The sequence below is a fragment of the Oncorhynchus clarkii genome, chromosome 14 (genome assembly GCF_045791955.1).
Source record: "Oncorhynchus clarkii lewisi isolate Uvic-CL-2024 chromosome 14, UVic_Ocla_1.0, whole genome shotgun sequence".
Classification (NCBI taxonomy): Eukaryota; Metazoa; Chordata; class Actinopteri; order Salmoniformes; family Salmonidae; genus Oncorhynchus; species Oncorhynchus clarkii.
Window position 1 is genome coordinate 34,653,172 of NC_092160.1, and position 24,745 is coordinate 34,677,916.

At 42.7% G+C, this 24,745-nt stretch overlaps 1 protein-coding gene across 9 annotated transcripts; it reads left to right on the forward strand.

Annotated features, from left to right (window-relative positions):
- Nucleotides 1-1,761: 1,761 nt before the first annotated feature.
- On the forward strand, nucleotides 1,762-18,076 carry LOC139366559 (solute carrier family 25 member 48). Of its 9 annotated transcripts, none has more exons than XM_071104190.1 (8): nucleotides 1,762-1,993; nucleotides 2,813-2,856; nucleotides 3,436-3,507; nucleotides 6,993-7,245; nucleotides 8,041-8,331; nucleotides 14,734-15,543; nucleotides 15,577-15,929; nucleotides 17,317-18,076. In XM_071104190.1, the coding sequence occupies exons 1-8, from the start codon at nucleotides 1,948-1,950 to the stop codon at nucleotides 17,419-17,421; spliced, it is 1,974 nt and encodes a 657-aa protein (XP_070960291.1). In that variant the 5' UTR covers nucleotides 1,762-1,947; the 3' UTR covers nucleotides 17,422-18,076. The 9 variants fall into 9 exon arrangements, with proteins under 9 accessions (XP_070960291.1, XP_070960293.1, XP_070960289.1 ...); XM_071104192.1 differs by having other exon boundaries at nucleotides 14,734-15,189; nucleotides 15,223-15,929; XM_071104194.1 differs by having other exon boundaries at nucleotides 1,763-1,993; nucleotides 14,734-15,306; nucleotides 15,358-15,929.
- The last annotated feature ends 6,669 nt before the right edge of the window (nucleotides 18,077-24,745 follow it).

A 24,745-nucleotide genomic window follows, 5' to 3' on the forward strand; every position in this document is an offset into this window, starting at 1 on the left:
CTACACCTGCATTGCTTGCTGTTTGGGGTTTTAGGCTGGGTTTATGTACAGCACTTTGAGATATCAGCTGATGTACGAAGGGCTATATAAATAAATTTGATTTGATTTGATTTGATCAGTAGACAATGCTTTCAAGAAATATTTATTTTGTCTGAAATTTTGTTTATTTTGTCTGAAATGTTGTTTATTTAGTCTGTGAACTTGAGTTGTGTGTGTGTGTGTGTATTTGTCTGAATTCAATCAGTAGCAAACAGAATCTCAATTTGTCATTGTGTGTGTGTGTGTGTGTGTGTGTGTGTGTGTGTGTGTGTGTGTGTGTGTGTGTGTGTGTGTGTGTGTGTGTGTGTGTGTGTGTGTGTGTGTGTGTCTTTCAAAAATGACCCTAAGACAATCTTTGTACCCTGGTGGTGAGCAGCTTTCATGGAAATATGAACAAAGGTGATGTTTCACTTGTTCTAATGTTGGGGGCCACTCTGGGAAAAGTCATCATTGGGGGGGTTTTCTCTGCTGATGGGTCATTTTGTACATAAAGGTCGGGCGGCAGGGTAGCCTAGTGGTTAGAGCGTTGGACTAGTAACCGGAAGGTTGCAAGTTCAATCCCCCGTTCCTAGGCCGTCATTGAAAATGATCATTTGTTCTTAACTGACTTGCCTGATAAAATAAAGGTTAAATAAAAAGACAACACAAGGGTTAACTGATATGCCTAGTAAAATAAAAACACAGAAAATAAATGTGACCATTCTTTACACACATTATGATATTTAGGCCTGTAGAGCATTAGAGAAGTCATCAAAAGATATTGTTTCAGTTCAACCCAGAGGATTCAACAACAAAAGATGGACACTAAAATATTGGACTTTATTTTAAAGCTTTTGATTGATTTCAAATGGAATGATGAATATAATGAATATGTTAATGTTGCTTTGCTTTGCTTTTTTCGCAAAAAATTAAAGTAAACAAATGTGGAATAAATCAAGTGTTCTGAATACTTTCTCACTAAATGTAAAATCTAATTAAAGTGTAGGTTTTTATAGTACTGCTTTTTGAATGAGTTGTGAGGTTCACAGGTGCAAGCAAACAGACAATCTGTCGCTACCACTCCTGGCACCATTCTCCATCCTACAGTGCAATGGTGTCTTATCTTTGAGTGCTATCTGTGTGTTTTCTAGGCAATACCTCTAGGGTGTCTAAACCCGTGTTATCTCCTCTTTCACAATATATATGCTTAGATTGGTATATAGCCTATTAAATATGAAAATATTATTTTTTGTCTTTTTTTTTTTTGGTCATTAAGTTATGTTGCACAACGTTTATGGAGTGTATTTGTTTTGCCCAAATAAGTGGATAAAGTTCATGTTTTGTGATATGATAAACCCCATTTCCATTATGTGTTGTACTAAAATTCTGGCTTTATGCATCAATCTCCCTCCATGTGGATAATTATGTAAGTGGCCAATGAAGTTTATATTTTGTTTGCATCGCAATTCCTCTTGGTTTACAGTATTTATTATATTATTTTCTTTCCAACCGCAAAAACATTTTAGCACGGATGGAACTGCTTCCTGGCAGGTATGCATGGCCCTGTGCCCCGGTTCAGAGTAGTTGGAACATTTCGACTTTTCAGGTGGTCCTAAACAAATTGTCCACGCAGACGGGGCACCGGGCCATCAAAACAAATTGTCCCATTGTCTTCAGACGGCAAGTGTCACACATAAATCCTAGATGCTGATTGGTTTAGAGACGCCCAATCCCTGTCTTTATGTTTATTTACAGACCCTCCTATACCTATCTGGAAGTTTACATAGATGCTAGGAAAGTCCATTTTTGTTACTTTGCTTCTCAAATATCTTACCCCGCGTGTCTGTATCGACGTTGAATTCCAGACACTTAAGATTTCTGTTCACCGGTGATTAGTGACAGAAGGAAAGGAATTAATATCGATCAAAAATGAATTGTTTTCATTTAGATGACTTCCTTGCAGGGTGGATTGGAGGTGAGTGTCCGTTATTTTTTTAACTAGTTAATTAGCTGTAGAATGAGATGTTTTATGTGTGGATGAGTTTGGGATTAGAGCGGTGTGGGACTATTGCATATCGTTTTTGTATATCATTTGTTTTATTTCAATACATTTGCTATGTAGGCCTATGTCTAATCTATGTTCGATTAGAAAAAAAGTAGATATATGAATAATTGGAACATGCGCAGATTTTCCAAATCGAATTGCCCACATAGCGCTGGACATTTTGATAATTTTGATCAAACACTCAACATTTATCATCCAATCAAAATGTAGTTAATAATGAAATAACCAGTTGTACGTGTTTGACTATTTATTTTGAGTGTTCTCCTTTTCTATATTCTACTTCTGCAAGGCGCGCTACCATGAAACGGACCGTAGGGGCATAGTAGTTGCACATTGCATAATGATACTGTGGAATGCTGCAACGGTTTTCACTCTTCATCGCCTGTTATTCGCCTAGAGGCAGCCTACTGTAGTTATGAACATTATCGGCCTAAGTTTTGTTTTTGCAAATGTTGAGTCAGAATGACCCCTAAGCAGTGGTAGTGTTTTGCTGTCTGGCCGGGATATGATTATTTCTGTTGTCTCTTGTGTTTGCCCTGAAATCTGTGGTACTGTAGTTCTATTGTCTGAGGAGGGTTGGATGTTCTAGGCAGGGTGCCACTGAAACAACATTATATATTAACTCTCCCCCTCTCTCTTTCACTCTCTCTCTCTCTGTCTTTCACACTCTCTATCCATCCATCCCTCCTTACTCCTCCTAAACGTGGTTTCCATCTGTTTTTCCAATAGGAGCTTCCAGTGTTATTGTTGGTCATCCGCTGGACACAGTCAAGGTACATACGAGGACACACGGTTCAACACATAAAGGACTGGTTTCCCAGACACTGATCAAGCTTAAACTTAAATCCACTTTCAATGGAGATTCTCTGTTTATCTTGAGTTCTAGGACTAGGCTTAATTGGTTTTCCAGGAAACGGTCCGATCTGGTTTAAATCAGTGATTGACATTAAGGTCTGAAAGACAATTGTCTCTTTCATTTAAACAATGGAGGGGAGCCAGACAGATCAATGCTTGCAGTTTGGTTGTTGTCAGTAAATATTTTTTTTTTTAAATAAACAGCCCAATGGGGGCAACCTCAGAGCACGCTCAACTTGCCCAACTGTTCAGTTCACTTGCTCTAGGCAATAGATCAACCCTTAATGTCAAACCTTGTGTTTTTTTACCAAACATGTAATAATAGTTTATCTACTCATACACAGTTACCATTTAGTAGGCTATAGGCCTGCAGTAACATTAACATGAGTGACCACACATCACCTAGCCTACCTGTTGTAGATTGTGTAGGCCGTTGTTTTATGTAGGAGGAATGTTGAGGTTCTTATCATATCCCATTCTATGATTCTACCCAACAGACCCGTTTACAAGCTGGGAAAGGATACAAGAACACCCTTCACTGTGTCCTCCAAATCTACAGAAAGGAAACTGTAAGTGATATGTTACTGCTCTTGTCGTCTAAATGTAAATATATATATACCATTTAGCAAACACTTTTACCCAAAGCGACTTAGTCACTCGTGCGGAGACCTTTTGTATTGTCCCACAGTAATCCATAGGAGGCCATGGGATAATATTTGGCATGATAATCCATAGGAGGCCATGGGATAATATTTGGCATGATAATCCATAGGAGGCCATGGGATAATATTTGGCATGATAATCCATAGGAGGCCATGGGATAATATTTGGCATGATAATCCATAGGAGGCCATGGGATAATATTTGGCATGATAATCCATAGGAGGCCATGGGATAATATTTGGCATGATAATCCATAGGAGGCCATTTGATAATATTTGGCATAATATTTGGCATGATAATCCATAGGAGGCCATGGGATAATATTTGGCATGATAATCCATAGGAGGGCATGGGATAATATTTGGCATGATAATCCATAGGAGGCCATGGGATAATATTTGGCATGATAATCCATAGGAGGCCATGGGATAATATTTGGCATGATAATCCATAGGAGGCCATGGGATAATATTTGGCATGATAATCCATAGGAGGCCATGGGATAATATTTGGCATGATAATCCATAGGAGGCCATGGGATAATATTTGGCATGATAATCCATAGGAGGCCATTTGATAATATTTGGCATGATAATCCATAGGAGGCCATTTGATAATATTTGGCATGATAATCCATAGGAGGCCATGGGAGGGAGGCCATTTGATAATATTTGGCATGATAATCCATAGGAGGCCATTTGATAATATTTGGCATGATAATCCATAGGAGGCCATGGGATAATATTTGGCATGATAATCCATAGGAGGCCATTTGATAATATTTGGCATGATAATCCATAGGAGGCCATGGGATAATATTTGGCATGATAATCCATAGGAGGCCATGGGATAATATTTGGCATGATAATCCATAGGAGGCCATGGGATGATATTTGGCATGATAATCCATAGGAGGCCATGGGATAATATTTGGCATGATAATCCATAGGAGGCCATGGGATAATATTTGGCATGATAATCCATAGGAGGCCATGGGATAATATTTGGCATGATAATCCATAGGAGGCCATGGGATAATATTTGGCACGATAATCCATACGAGGCCATGGGATAATATTTGGCATGATAATCCATAGGAGGCCATGGGATAATATTTGGCATGATAATCCATAGGAGGCCATTTGATAATATTTGGCATGATAATCCATAGGAGGCCATTTGATAATATTTGGCATGATAATCCATAGGAGGCCATGGGATAATATTTGGCATGATAATCCATAGGAGGCCATGGGATGATATTTGGCGTGATAATCCATAGGAGGCCATGGGATAATATTTGGCGTGATAATCCATAGGAGGCCATGGGATAATATTTGGCATGATAATCCATAGGAGGCCATGGGATAATATTTGGCATGATAATCCATAGGAGGCCATGGGATAATATTTGGCATGATAATCCATAGGAGGCCATGGGATAATATTTGGCATGATAATCCATAGGAGGCCATGGGATAATATTTGGCATGATAATCCATAGGAGGCCATTTGATAATATTTGGCATGATAATCCATAGGAGGCCATTTGATAATATTTGGCATGATAATCCATAGGAGGCCATGGGATAATATTTGGCATGATAATCCATAGGAGGCCATTTGATAATATTTGGCATGATAATCCATAGGAGGCCATGGGATAATATTTGTCATGATAATCCATAGGAGGCCATGGGATAATATTTGTCATGATAATCCATAGGAGGCCATGGGATAATATTTGGCATGATAATCCATAGGCGGCCATGGGATAATATTTGGCATGATAATCCATAGGAGGCCATGGGATAATATTTGGCATGATAATCCATAGGAGGGCATGGGATAATATTTGGCATGATAATCCATAGGAGGCCATGGGATAATATTTGGCATGATAATCCATAGGAGGCCATGGGATGATATTTGGCATGATAATCCATAGGAGGCCATGGGATAATATTTGGCATGATAATCCATAGGAGGCCATGGGATAATATTTGGCATGATAATCCATAGGAGGCCATTTGATAATATTTGGCATGATAATCCATAGGAGGCCATGGGATAATATTTGGCATGATAATCCATAGGAGGCCATTTGAAAATATTTGGCATGATAATCCATAGGAGGCCATTTGATAATATTTGGCATGATAATCCATAGGAGGCCATGGGATAATATTTGGCATGATAATCCATAGGAGGCCATTTGATAATATTTGGCATGATAATCCATAGGAGGCCATGGGATAATATTTGGCATGATAATCCATAGGAGGCCATGGGATAATATTTGGCATGATAATCCATAGGAGGCCATGGGATGATATTTGGCATGATAATCCATAGGAGGCCATGGGATAATATTTGTCATGATAATCCATAGGAGGCCATGGGATAATATTTGGCATGATAATCCATAGGAGGCCATGGGATAATATTTGGCATGATAATCCATAGGAGGCCATGGGATAATATTTGGCACGATAATCCATACGAGGCCATGGGATAATATTTGGCATGATAATCCATAGGAGGCCATGGGATAATATTTGGCATGATAATCCATAGGAGGCCATTTGATAATATTTGGCATGATAATCCATAGGAGGCCATTTGATAATATTTGGCATGATAATCCATAGGAGGCCATGGGATAATATTTGGCATGATAATCCATAGGAGGCCATGGGATGATATTTGGCATGATAATCCATAGGAGGCCATGGGATAATATTTGGCGTGATAATCCATAGGAGGCCATGGGATAATATTTGGCATGATAATCCATAGGAGGCCATGGGATAATATTTGGCATGATAATCCATAGGAGGCCATGGGATAATATTTGGCATGATAATCCATAGGAGGCCATGGGATAATATTTGGCATGATAATCCATAGGAGGCCATGGGATAATATTTGGCATGATAATCCATAGGAGGCCATGGGATAATATTTGGCATGATAATCCATAGGAGGCCATGGGATAATATTTGGCATGATAAGCCATTTGTCGTCGTGCTGTTGGTACCGTTTCCCTTTAGAACTGCGGAGGCCTTGGACATAAAGTGTCAACCTCGACAACTACTCAAAAAAGTTAATTAGAACATCCTAAATTCATTTTCACAAACTCTTATCTGTAGATTATACCGTAGGCCTAGCTGTACCAGTTCTGGAAATATTTGTTTTACTTTTGAAGCAACTGTGCTTTTGTTTTAACAAATATCCTTGAGCCTTGCTGTGAATACTCCCTATGTATTCTCTCTCTGGCAAGGAGGTGGGGGAAAAACCTTCCAGTTGCCAAATTGTATACTGGGACGCGGACCTTCTACAGACCACACTGTTGCATAAAACGTCTCATTTGTATTTTTCTTCATCCTAGGTGGCTGGCTTCTTCAAGGGTCTCTCCTTCCCGCTGGCCAGCATCACTGTGTATAACTCAGTGGTGTTTGGGTTCTTCAACAACACACAGAGGGTTATTAGCAAGTTCCGCCATGGTGACGAGAGGCAGCCGTGTGGCATGCTGGACATGACCCTGGCCAGCATGTTGACAGGGCTGATGTCAGTGGGACTCGGAGCGCCGGTCGACCTGGTTAAGATCAGACTACAGATGCAGACTCTGCCCTGTCTAGCAGGTAAAGTCAAAGACCAATACAACATTCTAGACCATTCTAGAAGGTACATATTTTAGCAGGTATTTCCTTTAGTATAAATCAAATGTATTTCTCTAAGTGCTGTACAGAAACCCAGCCTAAAACCCCAAACAGCAAGCAATGCAGGTGTAGAAGCACGGTGGCTAGGAAAAACTCCCTAGAAAGTCCAGACCCTAGGAAGAAACCTAGAGAGTATTATAACTATCCTTTCAGACCTTTCTAGAAGGTACAGTGCCAATAGTACTCATGGGTTTAGAAAGCTCATTTTAGTGGGACTTTACCCAGAGGTCTAGAATAGTTGACAGTTCAAGGAACCATACCAAAACGTATAATTTGCCTATTCAGGTTCAGAGCCCCATCAGTCTTTCAACTGCCATTCATATGTCACAACAGCAACTCGGACAAGCTAGCATGAGATGATAAATCCCGTGGATTGTAACCAGCTCACTTAAAGGTTGATAAACTAAAAGGTGTCGTAATCACATGTCAATGTCCTACGTCAGTGATCAGTCACTGTTTTCGAAAACGGAAATTGCTGCACCTTTTTTTTATATGACGATGCGCCACACGTCCTTGAGTGGCGCCCCATGTGTATTTTATGATGCCCTATACTGTATAAAGATACGTGTTAAATCTTCACCATCACCTGTTGTTCTGGTATACAGTTAAAGCCTCCTTCGCATAAGATTGAACCTTAATCCAAACTATCCTCTTTCTGCATGAGCAGTCAATAAAGTCAAGTACAGCCTGATCTTTTGTTTATTGTTTGTATTTTAGAGAACCTGTCCCTCGCCGGGACGACCGGAAACGGGAACGGGAACATCGCCGTGCGCTCCGTGACTCTCCAGGGCCAGCCGACCTACAGAGGGCCCATCCACTGCATCAGCTCCATACTGCGGACTGAGGGGATCCGGGGGCTTTACAGAGGAGCCGGGGCCATGGTCCTGAGAGACGTCCCTGGGTACACGCTGTACTTCATCCCCTACGCGTTGTTCCGTCGCTGGCTATCCTCTGAAGGGAGGTCATCACCTCATCCCTGTTCTATATGGGTGTCTGGAGGACTGGCAGGTAACTGGAAGGTGTTTACGGATGAATGGTAATGTTACTGTTGCTAGTTGTGCTTGGTTGAAGCAAATAGAAATTAGCCTTTAGGTCAGATAAAGGAGCGTTCTGTTGAAACCGTGGCCTCGTTTTGTTTTCCACTAGGCCAGAGAATATTGATGGAGGGTTATTGGGCCCATACGTACATCGAAATCACAATCCTGACTTTGCTAGCAGGGCCGTAACCAGGGATTGAGTTTTAGTGAGGTCCGGATGGGGGAGACCCACCCACCCACCTTTCCCTCCTTTCAAGATATTTTTTTGAAAGTTGAAGCTTATTTACTGCATTTCTGTACAATTTAAAACACTTTTTAAAATGCTATTTGGAGAACGGCAACAACAAGCCAAAATGACCCCAGCCATTATCACCTTGTTGCTATAGCTTCATTCACCTCAGTCCATCTACAAGCATGTAGCCTATTAGCTGTACAATTGTAATGTTATACCCCCGAAACGGGGCGGAAATATGAGAAATGATTCACACTGACACGTAGCATCAGTCAGTCAGTTGTAATGATGACTTGCGAAAAATCATCAACTCTTTACATAAATACAGTTTCTCTTTTTTTCAAAATACATAGCGTTCACATTTGTATTCCTAGGCATTACTAATCAAGCTCCGCACAACCAGATATCAATGAAGCACACAGATGATTGTATTATCACATTCGCATTAATTATTAGAAAATGACTTCCAATTTTGTATAATGAGTGGTAAATAGTGTTAAAAGGTGGGTGATGGGTAAACTATAAACTTCAGTAGAAGGAACAACCACCGGTAGAAAGGAAAATGTAGGACATTTTTAAAACCTTATTGTTTGCATGTTGATAGCATTTTAATGTCGGCCTATAGGGAAGATGGGCCATGTGAAAATATTGAAACATATCATATATTTTTAAAGTTCCTAACTTGTTTGATATCATTAGTACAGATTTTATCAGGGGACCCCACATGGGGCAACCACTGGACTAACCTCTCTCTGCATGCTTCCTCTGTCTTTCTTCTCTGCTTCCTCCTGCAGGCATCAAGAAAAAATGTGTGCCTGAAAAACACCAAAATGAACTAAAACGTCACAAAATGGCATCTTAATATAGGCACAAAATGGCATCATAATATAGGCACAAAATGTTCCGGTTGGGAAGCATGTGGACGCCTTCAGCTGCTTTAGAGAGTGGGGAATGTGCTGCAAATCCAGCTGCTTTAGAGAGTGGGGAATGTGTTGCAAATCCAGCTGCTTTAGAGAGTGGGGAATGTGTTGCAAATCCAGCTGCTTTAGAGAGTGGGGAATGTGTTGCAAATCCAGCTGCTTTAGAGAGTGGGGAATGTGTTGCAAATGCAGCTGCTTTAGAGAGTGGGGAATGTGTTGCAAATGCAGCTGCTTTAGAGAGTGGGGAATGTGTTGCAAATCCAGCTGCTTTAGAGAGTGGGGAATGTGTTGCAAATCCAGCTGTTTTAGAGAGTGGGGAATGTGTTGCAAATCCAGCTGCTTTAGAGAGTGGGGAATGTGCTGCAAATCCAGCTGCTTTAGAGAGTGGGGAATGTGTTGCAAATCCAGCTGTTTTAGAGAGTGGGGAATGTGTTGCAAATACAGCTGCTTTAGAGAGTGGGGAATGTGTTGCAAATCCAGCTGCTTTAGAGAGTGGGGAATGTGTTGCAAATCCAGCTGCTTTAGAGAGTGGGGAATGTGCTGCAAATCCAGCTGCTTTAGAGAGTGGGGAATGTGCTGCAAATCCAGCTGCTTTAGAGAGTGGGGAATGTGTTGCAAATCCAGCTGCTTTAGAGAGTGGGGAATGTGCTGCAAATCCAGCTGCTTTAGAGAGTGGGGAATGTGTTGCAAATCCAGCTGCTTTAGAGAGTGGGGAATGTGTTGCAAATCCAGCTGCTTTAGAGAGTGGGGAATGTGCTGCAAATCCAGCTGCTTTAGAGAGTGGAGAATGTGTTGCAAATCCAGCTGTTTTAGAGAGTGGGGAATGTGTTGCAAATACAGCTGCTTTAGAGAGTGGGGAATGTGTTACAAATCCAGCTGCTTTAGAGAGTGGGGAATGTGTTGCAAATCCAGCTGCTTTAGAGAGTGGGGAATGTGTTGCAAATACAGCTGCTTTAGAGAGTGGGGAATGTGTTGCAAATCTGGCACACAAGTCCAAGGGACGCAGGCGATCATAACGAACAAACCACTGTTCATGATTCCACTTGTTCACAGAGACGCAGATGAACATAACGAACAAACCACTGTCCATGATTCCACTCGTTCACAGAGAGGCAGATGAACATAACGAACAAACCACTGTTCATGATTCCACTCGTTCACAGAGAGGCAGGTGAACATAAAGAACAAACCACTGTTCATGATTCCACTTGTTCACAGAGACGCAGATGAACATAACGAACAAACCACTGTTTATGATTCCACTCGTTCACAGAAAGGCAGGTGAACATAACGAACAAACCACTGTCCATGATTCCACTTGTTTGCAGAGAGGCAGGTGAACATAACGAACAAACCACTGTTCATGATTCCACTCGTTCACAGAGAGGCAGGTGAACATAACGAACAAACCACTGTTCATGATTCCACTCGTTCACAGAGAGGCAGGCATGTTTAGAACTCAGTCAGATCAATCATTTAAGTGTTCTGAGCTTTGCTCAACACTGGGAGAAATATTTACATGTTAACTTATAATTGTCTTAATTTATTTTGAACAAAAATTTAAAAAATATATTATATTTTTCTAATTACAAAAAAATTGACGGGTCTGGACCTCGGTGTCCTCATGTGTATTTATGGCCCTGGTTGCTATCTCCATGCTCTAAACTAACGGCTAACCCCATTGGAATCATAACTTATGCAGGAATTCTAATGTTGCTGCTATGTGGACTTGGCGGAGAATGTAGTCTAGCTAATGCAAATAAAAAGGTTCCTTCGGGTTATCTGCTAAGGAGCGTTCAGCTAAAAGGCTGTGGTACACTGAGGGACACGTCAAAATGAAGAACTTGGGCACGTTAGCAAGCCTTTTTCATAGTCAAAATTAGACTGATTTTAATTCTCCGTGTGGTCTATATTAAAGGGCACTTCATTTAACATAACAAGCTTTTAAAAATCAATATTTGTGAACAATTTCTACTTAAAATATCAAAGATACACACACAAAAGGCACTCATTTTGTAGAACGGCACCTTTACAGTCTTCGTGTCAAGTCCAAAGCTGAATAGTTGTCTTCACCTTGTCTACCACCTATAAAAACTTTGTCTACCACCTATAAAAACTTTGCCATTACTTTATGCCATTTTATGATGCCATCTTGAAAATGTTGTAGGCCTACCCAGGGTTGGGAGGATGATTTACAGTTACTGATTACATGACAATAAAACGAGTTAGTAATGTAATCCAATGGATTACTCAAATTGTGAGTAACATAGTTTGATTACTGCCTTGGTTAGCCCGCATCTGCCTCCTTAGTTTATGCAGTAGACCACAGGAGGTTGGTGGCACCTTAATTAAGGGAGGACGGGGCTTGTGGTAATGGCTGGAGCGGAATCAGTGGAATGGAATCAAATGCATCAAAACGCATGCCATTCCATTTGCTCTGTTCCAGCCATTACGATGAGTCGTCCTCCCCTCTGCAGCCTCCACTGCACACCAGCATTTTGGGGCAGTTGCTTTGCTCAGCTGCCTGCTGCATCTTATTGATGTGATGCCTTCACTGCTAAAAGGTCCAGGGAAAGCATTTCCAACCCTCGTTCTTTGATTATGCAATCATTGGCCTACTCCACAACAGCCACCCAGCAGATTGTGACCCATAAATGATGACATGGTCTGACTCACCCAACAGTCTGCTGTGATAAAGACTTCAATGGACATATGTAATAGGTCAAAGACATCTGATTAGTTCATGAGTTGAATGACCTCTGATTTGAGTCTACTCCTTTCCGCTGACACTGGAGGTATAGCTGAGGTAAGCAACTGATTTGACACGTCATCCCAGTACACTGCATGGAGCTGTATTGACTAATAAAACATTTCCCTTTTGACACAGAAATCCTGATGAAATGTGGGATGATTCAGTTCTCAGTAGGGTTGCAAAGCTACTGGTAGTTACCAAGGTTACCGGAATCTTCAGTAATTTCGGTAATTTATAGTTGAATAACTTTTACAAAATGTATTTGTGTATATAGTCACATCTACTGTATGTTAGGTTTTGATTAGCCAATGCAGGTTAAAGTGAATTCTTCCACTCTTTTTTTTATTTATTTCTGTCAATACTCCATATTCTGAATGACATTTGGGACCTCGGCTAGATGGTAACCTGATGGAAAAAGGGGGTCTGAAACATTAGCATTATCCAAGAGACACTTTTTGAGGTGACACTGAAGTCACGGAGAACTCTTAGTTATGACCACTTCCTTCCGTTTTGAATATTTGAGAAAGGTGTTGTTGATTTGAATTAGACCATGTGGTCCAAGCTTAATTCATTTTTTAAAAAGCATCTAATCAACAGTGGCATTTATTGTCATTTAACTCTTTCGACTGTTGACATTTTTCATAACTGCTGCCAGTTTCACGCCAAAACATTGACAACCAAATCATATTGACATAGTAAAAAGAGTGTTAATGTTTTTAAAGGATATTTCATGCTGAAACCCCCATAATAAACACCATGGGGCGGCAGGAAGCCTAGTGGTTAGAGCGTTGGGCCAGTAACCGGAAGGTTGCTGGATTGAATCCCTGAGCTGACAAGGTAAAAACCTGTCATTCTGCCCCCTGAGCAAGGCAGTTAACCCACTGTTCCCCTGGGTTCCCGAAGACGTGGATGTCTCCCGTACCTCTCTGATTCACAGGGGTTGGGTTAAATGCGGAAGACTCATTTTAGTTGAATAACGGACTAGGTACCCCAATTTCCAATGTTATTCGCTAAATTGATGGTTTATATTTAGGATAATGTTTTACAGCTTTGTCTATTCTGTTTTTATTTTAAAATCATCATATTTAATTACTTCGTATTATTTTACCTGACGACATCTGTGAAAATATGAAGTACCAAAAGGGCTGATAGATGCCTTGTGATGGATTACATAACATCCTTCAAAGATATTCTGGTAGTTTACCCTCCTGGTAGTTTACCCTCCTGGTCCTGGTAGTTTACCCTCCTGGTCCTGGTAGTTTACCCTCCTGGTAGTTTACCCTCCTGGTCCTGGTAGTTTACCCTCCTGGTAGTTTACCATCCTGGTAGTTTACCATCCTGGTAGTTTACCCTCCTGGTCCTGGTAGTTTACCCTCTTGGTAGTTTACCCTCTTGGTAGTTTACCCTCCTGGTCCTGGTTGTTTACCCTCCTGGTAGTTTACCCTCCTGGTCCTGGTAGTTTACCCTCTTGGTAGTTTACCCTCCTGGTAGTTTACCCTCCTGGTCCTGGTTGTTTACCCTCCTGGTAGTTTACCCTCCTGGTCCTGGTAGTTTACCCTCTTGGTAGTTTACCCTCTTGGTAGTTTACCCTCCTGGTAGTTTACCCTCCTGGTCCTGGTAGTTTACCCTCTTGGTAGTTTACCCTCTTGGTAGTTTACCCTCCTGGTAGTTTACCCTCCTGGTCCTGGTTGTTTACCCTCCTGGTAGTTTACCCTCCTGATCCTGGTAGTTTACCCTCCTGGTAGTTTACCCTCCAGGTAGTTACCCTCCTGGTCCTGGTAGTTTACCCTCCTGGTAGTTTACCCTCCTGATCCTGGTAGTTTACCCTCCTGGTAGTTTACCCTCCTGGTAGTTTACCCTCCAGGTAGTTACCCTCCTGGTCCTGGTAGTTTACCCTCCTGGTAGTTTACCCTCCTGGTAGTTTACCCTCCAGGTAGTTACCCTCCTGGTCCTGGTAGTTTACCCTCCTGGTAGTTTACCCTCCTGGTAGTTCTCAGCAAGTGGGAAACTGAGGTTTTTGGTCAAATAAAAAAAGTTTGTGTGAAAAGCAACAAGGACAGGACATTTGACAGTTTTGGAGATTTTAAATTGATTTAAACATAAGGAAAAAGCTTCCAATCCCAGTGAAAGGTGACTTTCTAGCAGTGTGTCTCAGCACATTTAAAAATAATAATAATAATAAATAACTGCCTGTTCAGTGTGTTTCAGTGTGTTTGACGAAACATCTTGATATCACATGAAGTTTTCCAAAAATGTAATCAACTGTTTAAAAAATAATAATAATAATAAATCCAACTGAATCTCCTGACCCTCCTGACGTGATTCTGTCTACAGGTTCTATCTCGTGGGTCACGGCTACTCCAGCAGACGTGTTTCTGTCTACAGGTTCTACTCCAGCTGACGTGATTCTGTCTACAGGTTCTATCTCGTGGGTCACGGCTACTCCAGCAGACGTGGTTCTGTCTACAGGTTCTATCTCGTGGGTCACGGCTACTCCAGCTGACGTGTTTCTGTCTCCAGGTTCTATCTCGTGGGTCACTGCTACTCCAGCTGACGTGTTTCTGTCTACAGGTTCTACTCCAGCTGACGTGTTTCTGTCTCCAGGTTCTATCTCGTGGGTCACGGCTACTCCAGCTGACGTGTTTCTGTCTCCAGGTTCTATCTCGTGGGTCACTGCTACTCCAGCTGACGTGTTTCTGTCTACAGGTTCTACTCCAGCTGACGTGGTTCTGTCTACAGGTTCTATCTCGTGGGTCACGGCTACTCCAGCTGACATGGTTCTGTCTACAGGTTCTACTCCAGCTGACGTGTTTCTGTCTCCAGGTTCTATCTCGTGGGTCACTGCTACTCCAGCTGACGTGGTTCTGTCTACAGGTTCTATCTCGTGGGTCACGGCTACTCCAGCTGACATGGTTCTGTCTACAGGTTCTACTCCAGCTGACGTGTTTCTGTCTACAGGTTCTATCTCGTGGGTCACGGCTACTCCAGCAGACGTGTTTCTGTCTACAGATTCTACTCCAGCTGACGTGGTTCTGTCTACAGGTTCTATCTCGTGGGTCACGGCTACTCCAGCTGACGTGGTTCTGTCTACAGGTTCTATCTCGTGGGTCACGGCTACTCCAGCAGACGTGGTTCTGTCTCCAGGTTCTATCTCGTGGGTCACGGCTACTCCAGCTGACGTGGTTCTGTCTACAGGTTCTACTCCAGCTGACGTGGTTCTGTCTACAGGTTCTATCTCGTGCGTCACGGCTACTCCAGCTGACGTGGTTCTGTCTACAGGTTCTACTCCAGCTGACGTGGTTCTGTCTACAGGTTCTATCTCGTGGGTCACGGCTACTCCAGCTGACGTGGTTCTGTCTACAGGTTCTATCTCGTGGGTCACGGCTGCTCCAGCAGACGTGTTTCTGTCTACAGGTTCTATCTCGTGGGTCACGGCTACTCCAGCAGACGTGGTTCTGTCTACAGGTTCTACTCCAGCTGACGTGGTTCTGTCTACAGGTTCTACTCCAGCTGACGTGGTTCTGTCTACAGGTTCTATCTCGTGGGTCACGGCTACTCCAGCTGACGTGGTGAAGAGCAGACTACAGGCTGACGCTCTCCACGCTAGGAAATACAGAGGGATTGTCCACTGCATCGTCCAGAGCTACAAGACCGAGGGGATACATGTAAGCAAACACACACACGGGCTGTTTCCCGGACTCAGATTAAGCCTATAGACCTGGACGAAGCAGCACTTTCAGTGAAGAACCTTCCTTGAGCATGTTTTTTTTTTTTTTTTTGTCCAATCATATGACTAATCTTTGTACGGGAAACCAGCCCAGAGTGTAGCCATTTTAAGATTGATTCGTCAGTACATTTAATTTGAAAAGGAAAACAGTAAGTAGCCTGTATGTGTGGTTTTGGTGTAGCTTTGTGGCAACATAGACTATCGCTGACAGTCAGCTTTAGTCCCTTCAGTTTAAAAGTTAAACTCCGGCGAACTCAACCTGTCCTGTTAAAGTCACAAGGGCGAGACAAGATCTGTTCCAAAGAAAAGTTATTATCTAACTGCCAAGGTTGTTCCTAGCTTAATGAAGAGGAAGTTCAAACATGTTTTGGTCACATTGTGATGTAACAAAATAGTTAAAAGTCAATAGTGTTGTGTCACATCCCCATTCCAAGTGATCACACCGGTGTTCTTGTTCAATTGTGTTTTGGCAGAGAGACTGAGAAGGGACATTTTGATCAATACCTGACAATCATTAACAAGATAGGCACTTGGCCTGAAAAAGCCTGAATAAGCTTAAATAGGCTTGAATCATGTGGTTTCAGCTAGATGTTTGGTTGGCTATTATGAACAGGTTTAATTGAATTTCTTTTTTTTTATAATACATTTATTTTCTCTCTCTCGCTCTCTCTCTGGTTCTGTCTCTGTCTGTCTCTCTCGCTCTCTCTCTGTCTCTGTCTCTCTCTGTCTCTGTCTCTCTGTCTGTCTGTCTGTCTGTCTCTCTGTCTGTCTCTCTCTCTATCTCTCTGTCTCTCTGTCTCTCTGTCTCTGTCTCTCTGTCTCTGTCTCTCTGTCTCTCTCTCTCTGTCTCTCTCTCTCTCTGTCTCTCTCTCTCTCTGTCTCGTCTGTCTGTCTCTCTCTGTCTCTCTCTCTCTCTGTCTCGTCTGTCTGTCTCTCTCTGTCTGTCTCTCTCTGTCTCTGTCTCTGTCTCTGTCTCTCTGTCTCTCTCTGTCTCTGTCTCTCTCTGTCTCTGTCTCTCTGTCTCTCTGTCTCTGTCTGTCTGTCTCTCTGTCTCTCTGTCTCTGTCTCTCTGTCTCTCTCTCTCTGTCTCTCTCTCTGTCTCTCTCTCTCTGTCTCTCTCTCTCTCTCTCTCTCTCTCTCTCTCTCTCTCTCTCTCTCTCTCTCTCTCTCTGTCTCTCTCTCTCTCTCTCTCTCTCTCTCTCTCTCTCTGTCTCTCTCTCTGTCTCTCTCTCTCTCTGTCTCTCGCTCTGTCTCTCGCTCTGTCTCTCGCTCTGTCTCTCGCTCTGTCTCTCTCTGTCTCTCTCTCTGTCTCTCTCTCTCTCCAGGTCTTCTTCCGCGGAGCCTCAGTGAACGCTATCCGAGGCTTCCCAATGAGTGCCACCATGTTTCTGGGCTATGAACTCTCTCTGCAGTTCTTCAGGGGTCTCTAGTGTCTACACCAGGAATATGATACAGTGCAGTATGTCCACTGAATGACACGTTATCTTGACAGCTATCCTCTTGTCCTTGAACGCCCCCCAAAGGCTTTCACCTGGAAGATCATTTAAATCCTTGCAAAAAGAAAGTGGGGAGCAACTTGACTTGACATTTTCTAGTTGAGAATTATCTCCACTATTGCCATAATACAATGTATTTGTAAAGTGTAAATACAACTTTCTTATGTTAAGAAAATATCTTATTAAAAGTGCCATACATGAATTCACAAATGCATACATTTTAAATATGTTGTGCTATAATATAGAGTAACCGTATGTTTCATGTTTTTAGCTGTACTGCATAAATTAACTAGTTATTAGTACCCAACAGTTAACCAGTTCTAACCTCAGTAATGAGGCGAACATTAATCAATATATTATATGTTGGTTCCAGGCTTTTAAGTTGTATTTTTTTTAAAGTGTTTTATCTTTGTAAATAAGTATAAGATACATTAAATGTAATTCCACAAGGAGGCGTAGGTTTTTTGGGGGTCTTTTTGCATAATTTGTATTTAAGGTTATTTTAATGTGAGTTTATTTGGAATTCTTGTTTAGACTGTTTCTGTACAGTTTTACTTGGAAAACCTAATAAACGTATTGTTAAAATCTAGTAATGCTATTCTTCTTTAAAATTCTCTCTAAAGGTCAGAGTGCAGTAACCTTAAAGAGACTGACATGGAACAGTGACGGGGTGAAAACCGTAAAAAACAAACATTTTAGGGCCCACCATGTTGGGCTCGTGTTACTGGGCTCGTGTTACTGGGCCCACCATGTTGGGCTCGTGTTACTGGGCTCGTGTTACTGGGCTCGTGTTACTGGGCTCGTGTTACTGGGCCCACCATGTTGGGCTCGTGTTACTGGGCACTGGGCTCGTGTTACTGGGCACTGGGCTCGTGTTACTGGGCTCGTGTTACTGGGCACGTGTTACTGCTGGGCCCGTGTTACTGGGCACGTGTTACTGCTGGGCACGTGTTACTGGGCTCGTGTTACTGGGCACTGGGCTCGTGTTACTGGGCTCGTGTTACTGGGCACTGGGCTCGTGTTACTGGGCACTGGGCTCGTGTTACTGGGCCCACCATGTTGGGCTCGTGTTACTGGGCACTGGGCTCGTGTTACTGGGGCACGTGTTACTGGGCTCGTGTTACTGGGCCCACCATGTTGGGCTCGTGTTACTGGGCTCGTGTTACTGGGCACTGGGCTCGTGTTACTGTGTTCGTGTTACTGGGCACTGGGCTCGTGTTACTGGGCACTGGGCTCGTGTTACTGGGCTGGGCTCGTGTTACGTGTTACTGCTGGGCTCGGGCACTGGGCTGTTACTGCTGGGCACTGGGCGCGTGTTACTGGGCGCGTGTTACTGGGCGCGTGTTACTGGGCGCGTGTTACTGGGCGCGTGTTACTGGGCACGTGTTACTGAGCATGTGTTACTGAGCATGTGTTACTGAGCACGTGTTGGGCATGTGTTACTGAGCATGTGTTACTGGGCACGTGTTGGGCATGTGTTACTGAGCACGTGTTGGGCATGTGTTACTGAGCATGTGTTACTGGGCACGTGTTGGGCATGTGTTACTGGGCACGTGTTACTGGGCTTGTGTTATTGGGCACGTGTTACTGGGCACGTGTTACTGGGCACGTGTTACTGGGCACGTGTTACTGGGCTCGTGTTACTGGGCTCGTGTTACTGGGCACGTGTTACTGCTGGGCTCGTGTTACTGGGCACGTGTTACTGCTGGGCACGTGTTACTGGGCACGTGTTACTGCTGGGCTCGTGTTACTGGGCACGTGTTACTGGGCTCGTGTTACTGCTGGGCTCGTGTTACTGCTGGGCTCGTGTTACTGCTGGGCACGTGTTACTGCTGGGCACGTGTTACTGCTGGGCACGTGTTACTGGGCATGTGTTACTGCTGGGCACGTGTTACTGGGCATGTGTTACTGCTGGGCACGTGTTACTGGGCACGTGTTACTGAGCACGTGTTACTGCTGGGCACGTGTTACTGCTGGGCACGTGTTACTGAGCACGTGTTACTGGGCACGTGTTACTGAGCACGTGTTACTGCTGGGCACGTGTTACTGCTGAGCAAGTGTTACTGAGCACATGTTGGGTGCAAATCATTTAAAAAAAATGTTTTTAATGAAGAAGCGTTCTGAAGAACCTCAGGGCTGTGGCTGACTGATAACGTCATGAGGCGGGGTGCTTCTGTACGTCTGTCTTTACACTGTCTACTGTACAGTAAGTAGTCTGATGCAGAGTTTCCAGCTGTCCCCGTCCCAGGCCCCCTGTCCCCATCCCAGGCCCCCTGTCCCCATCCCAGGCCCCCTGTCCCCGTCCCGGGCCCCCATGCCCTAGCACTACACAGCTGATTTCAAATAACCAACTCCTCATTAAGTTTTGGTACTGTTTTGGTACGCAAAACAACGCCGGATTCAAAACTTGAAACTTTTCAATATAAATTACTATACAAAATTCTTGCAACTAATAGAATGTTATATATATGGGGGATACAATCTTCCCAGCTCTGCAGATTCTGCTGTGAGGAGGCAGAGTCATTAGATCATTTATTTTGGTACTGTCCATATGTAGCTCATTTTTGATCACAGGTCCAGGAATGGCTGAAGAATTGCAACATTTGCCTAGAACTAACAGCAATACTGGGTGATTCGAAAAGCCATAGTCAATCAATCAATAATATAATTATTATTTTAGCAAAAAGGTTTGTAAATTAAAAATAATCTGTAGAAGCTATGAGAATAGGAAGGTTCAATTATTTTGTGAAGCATCACAGCACAGTTGAAAAATATATGGCAAATAGAAATTAGAAATGGATGATGAGAGACAGATGGGAGGGGTTGAATGGAGCTGAAGGGTGGGACTAATAACAAGATAAACAATGTAAAACACACGGGATCTGTAAAATGTATATAGGTTCAGAACTTGTGTGAAATAGCATAGTTACAAATAGAAATCATCAAACTGGATGGACATCAGAAATAGAGGAAGGATTAAGAACAAACAAGAGAGAACTATTGTAAAGTAGACTGTGTCTGTAGAGTGTATAAGATGTATGGATTGAAGGTAAAAGCAGAAGTGTTTATTAGTTTACTTCAATTGGGGGATCGGCAGAAGGGTTTGCAGGGAATAATAATAAAGGTATATTCTTTAAAAAAGCATGTCTATATAGGTATGTGTATATATATACAGTGCCTTGCGAAAGTATTCGGCCCCCTTGAACTTTGCGACCTTTTGCCACATTTCAGGCTTCAAACATAAAGATATAAAACTGTATTATTTTGTGAAGAATCAACAACAAGTGGGACACAATCATGAAGTTTAGAGGGACGGCCAGGTCTTGGTAGATTTGCAGTGATCTGATACTCCTTCCATTTCAATATTATCGCTTGCACAGTGCTCCTTGGGATGTTTAAAGCTTGGGAAATCTTTTTGTATCCAAATCCGGCTTTAAACGTCTTCACAACAGTATCTCGGACCTGCCTGGTGTGTTCCTTGTTCTTCATTATGCTCTCTGCGCTTTTAACGGACCTCTGAGACTATCACAGTGCAGGTGCATTTATACGGAGACTTGATTACACACAGGTGGATTGTATTTATCATCATTAGTCATTTAGGTCAACATTGGATCATTCAGAGATCCTCACTGAACTTCTGGAGAGAGTTTGCTGCACTGAAAGTAAAGGGGCTGAATAATTTTGCACGCCCAATTTTTCAGTTTTTGATTTGTTAAAAAAGTTTGAAATATCCAATAAATGTCGTTGCACTTCATGATTGTGTCCCACTTGTTGTTGATTCTTCACAAAAAAATACAGTTTTATATCTTTATGTTTGAAGCCTGAAATGTGGCAAAAGGTCGCAAAGTTCAAGGGGGCCGAATACTTTCGCAAGGCACTGTATATGTCTATACAGGTATGTGTATGTATATATGTGTATATATATGTCTATATAGGTATGTGTATGTATAGATGTGTATATGTATGTCTATATAGGTATGTGTATGTATATATGTGTATATTTATGTCTATATAGGTATGTATATGTATATATGTGTATATGTACATCTATATAGGTATGTATATATGTGTATATATATGTCTATATAGGTATGTGTATGTATATATGTGTATATGTAGGTCTATATAGGTATGTGTATGTATATATGTGTATATATATGCATGTGTGTATGGATATATATATATTTACCAAAAAAATATGGGGGATTGGAAATGATGCAGACAATTACATTGGAAGCAACATTCTTTCCGCAATATTAAGCTGATCCACACTCTTTAAAAATATATATAATAATTAAAAGGTTTGGTACTGTTTTTGGTAGACCCTGGCCTGATGTACAGTAAAGATCTATTTCTGTGAATGAACTGTGGACTGCAAACAACCTCCACTAGATGGCACTGTTCTCTAGATGGCAAACTTCTAACAGCTGTTATCCTAGAGCAGGGGGTTTCAACCTCTCCTCTGGGAGCCCCAGCCGTTACAGACATTTGCACTAGAGCTCGTACAAGTCTACAACTAAATTGTAAAATGTCTTGTAGTCCCTGAAGAGAGGTTTGAAAACCACTGTCTTCGAGGCCAATAATTAGATTAAATATTTCTCTCTATATTTTCTTTCAGACTTCCTATATATATATTAAGCTGATCCACACTCTTAAAATATATATATATATATATATATATATATGAAGTCTGAAAGAAAATATTTAATATATATTATATATACCGTAATTTCTGCACTATTAAGTGCACCTGAATATAAGCCGCACCCACAATTTTAAAAAAGGATGTATTTTGTACATAAATAAGCCGCACATGTCTATAAGCCACAGGTGCCTACCGGTACATTGAAACAAATGAACTTTACGCAGCCTTTAAACGAAACACGGCTTGTAACAAAAAACAAAAAAATAGTGAATTTGCGGAAGTTTGAAACTTTTGCTGACACAGACTCGTCTGTACCCTGATGGACAGGCCTTTACGTCTCATAAATCTTAGACACCACGATGGTTCACCTCTAAAATCCTCAAACTTCATTGCGGTGGCGATTGTTTTGGCTTTCAGTCGGATCTGCACAGTTGAAACACCTCGGCCGTCTGCTCTCTGTGTGTTGACCCAGTCTTCAAGCTCATTTTCTAGTTCGGGCCATCTGCTTTTCTTCCCTCTGAAAGCTTGCACTGAGTCAGTTCCTCACGCTGCTGTTTCCAACGTCTTCCCATCATTCTGATTACGGTAGTCATTTTGTCTCCCTCATCATGGCAAAGACACAGAGAAATGCATATGATGCAGCTTTCAAGTTGAAGGCGATCGATCTGGCTGTTGGAAAAGGAAATAGAGCTGCTGCACGGGAGCTTGGCCTTAATGAGTTGATGTCATTAAGGCCAAGCTCCCGTGCAGCAGCTCTATTTCCTTTTCCAACAGCCAGATCGATCGCCTTCAACTTGAAAGCTGCATCATATGCATTTCTCTGTGTCTTTGCCATGATGAGGGAGACAAAATGACTACCGTAATCAGAATGATGGGAAGTTTGAGCGCGCTCGATTTACGTCACATTGTGTGACGGTGCTCAGTTTTTTGGCGGCATGAATCTTGTGAAAGCGGGAAAAATCTATAAATTAGCCGCGTCATTGTATAAACCGCAAGGTTCAAAGCGTGGGAAAAAAGTAGCGGCTTATAGTCCGGAAATTACGGTAATCTGCCAGTCTGTGTCTCTGTCTCTCTGTCTCTGTGTGCGTGTGGCCAGTGACTGACTATTGTAGAGTTCGATAGCCTTAGGACACAGCAAGGGAAGGATGAGGGAAGTGACATAACATTTACTTAAGATATCTTCCTTTTAAATAGCACTGCTGTGAACACAGATCGCATAAAGACTGTGATCCACCTAAAGTCTTGGGAACATGTTGTTTTGAAAAGGACAGAAAGGCCCTCCCACTGAACATGCTCCCAATTTACCACATTTAGTGACGACATTAAGATCCAACACGGATCTTCGTCAGGTCCCCAGGTTGGATGGATCTTAGCCATGTCCCCTGGTTGGATGGATCTTCGTCAGGTCCCCTGGTTGGATGGATCTTAGCCATGTCCCCTGGTTGGATGGATCTTCGTCAGGTCCCCTGGTTGGATGGATCTTAGCCATGTCCCCTGGTTGGATGGATCTTCACCAGGTCCCCAGGTTGGATGGATCTTCACCAGGTCCCCTGGTTGGATGGATCTTCACCAGGTCCCCTGGTTGGATGGATCTTCACCAGGTCCCCTGGTTGGATGGATCTTCACCAGGTCCCCTGGTTGGATGGATCTTCACCAGGTCCCCTGGTTGGACGGATCTTCACCAGGTCCCCTGGTTGGATGGATCTTCACCAGGTCCCCTGGTTGGATGGATCTTCGTCAGGTCCCCTGGTTGGATGGATCTTCACCAGGTCCCCCTGGTTGGATGGATCTTCACCAGGTCCCCTGGTTGGATGGATCTTCGTCAGGTCCCCTGGTTGGATGGATCTTCACCAGGTCCCCAGGTTGGATGGAAACGTTGCCAATAAAGGTGGTATTTGGGAGCAAATCAGCAGGCCTTTCTGTCCTTTTCAATGTTACTTTATTAGGCCACAGCACCGATGTCTTTCAGGATGTGTTACTGTTTGACCACTAACTTTTCTATAACAACCAAACAAACAAAGCTAAAGTTACATTTGGGGCGGCAGGGTAGCCTAGTGGTTAGAGTAACTGAAAGGTTGCAAGTTCAAATCTCCGAGCTGACAAGGTACAAATCTGTCTTTCTGCCCCTGAACAGACAGTTATCCCTCTGTTCCTAGACCAGTTAACCCACTGTTCCTAGACCAGTTAACCAGCTGTTCCTAGACCAGTTAACCCACTGTTCCTAGACCAGTTAACCACTGTTCCTAGACCAGTTAACCCACTGTTCCTAGACCAGTTAACCCACTGTTCCTAGACCAGTTAACCCACTGTTCCTAGACCAGTTAACACACTGTTCCTAGACCAGTTAACCCACTGTTCCTAGACCAGTTATCCCACTGTTCCTATACCAGTTAACCCACTGTTCCTAGACCATCATTGAAAATAAGAAATTCTTCTTAACTGACTTGCCTAGTTAAATAAAGGTAAAAAAAAATAAAAACATTGTCCTTTCCTAATATTGTGTTGTCCGTTCCTAAGGTTATGTTATCCTTTCCTAAGGTTACGTTGGCCGTTCCTAAGGTTACGTTGTCCGTTCCTATGGTTACGTTGTCCGTTCCTACGGTTGCATTGTCC

What these genes read in the sequence shown, in the direction of transcription:
- LOC139366559 (XM_071104188.1), top strand. Translation starts at nt 1,948, where the DNA reads ATGAATTGTTTTCATTTAGATGACTTCCTTGCAGGGTGGATTGGAG. An exon ending in AAATCTACAGAAAGGAAACT is followed by an intron (nt 3,508 to 6,992) that starts GTAAGTGATATG and finishes TCTTCATCCTAG; the next exon opens with GTGGCTGGCTTCTTCAAGGG. An exon ending in GGTGTCTGGAGGACTGGCAG is followed by an intron (nt 8,332 to 14,733) that starts GTAACTGGAAGG and finishes TTCTGTCTACAG; the next exon opens with GTTCTATCTCGTGGGTCACG.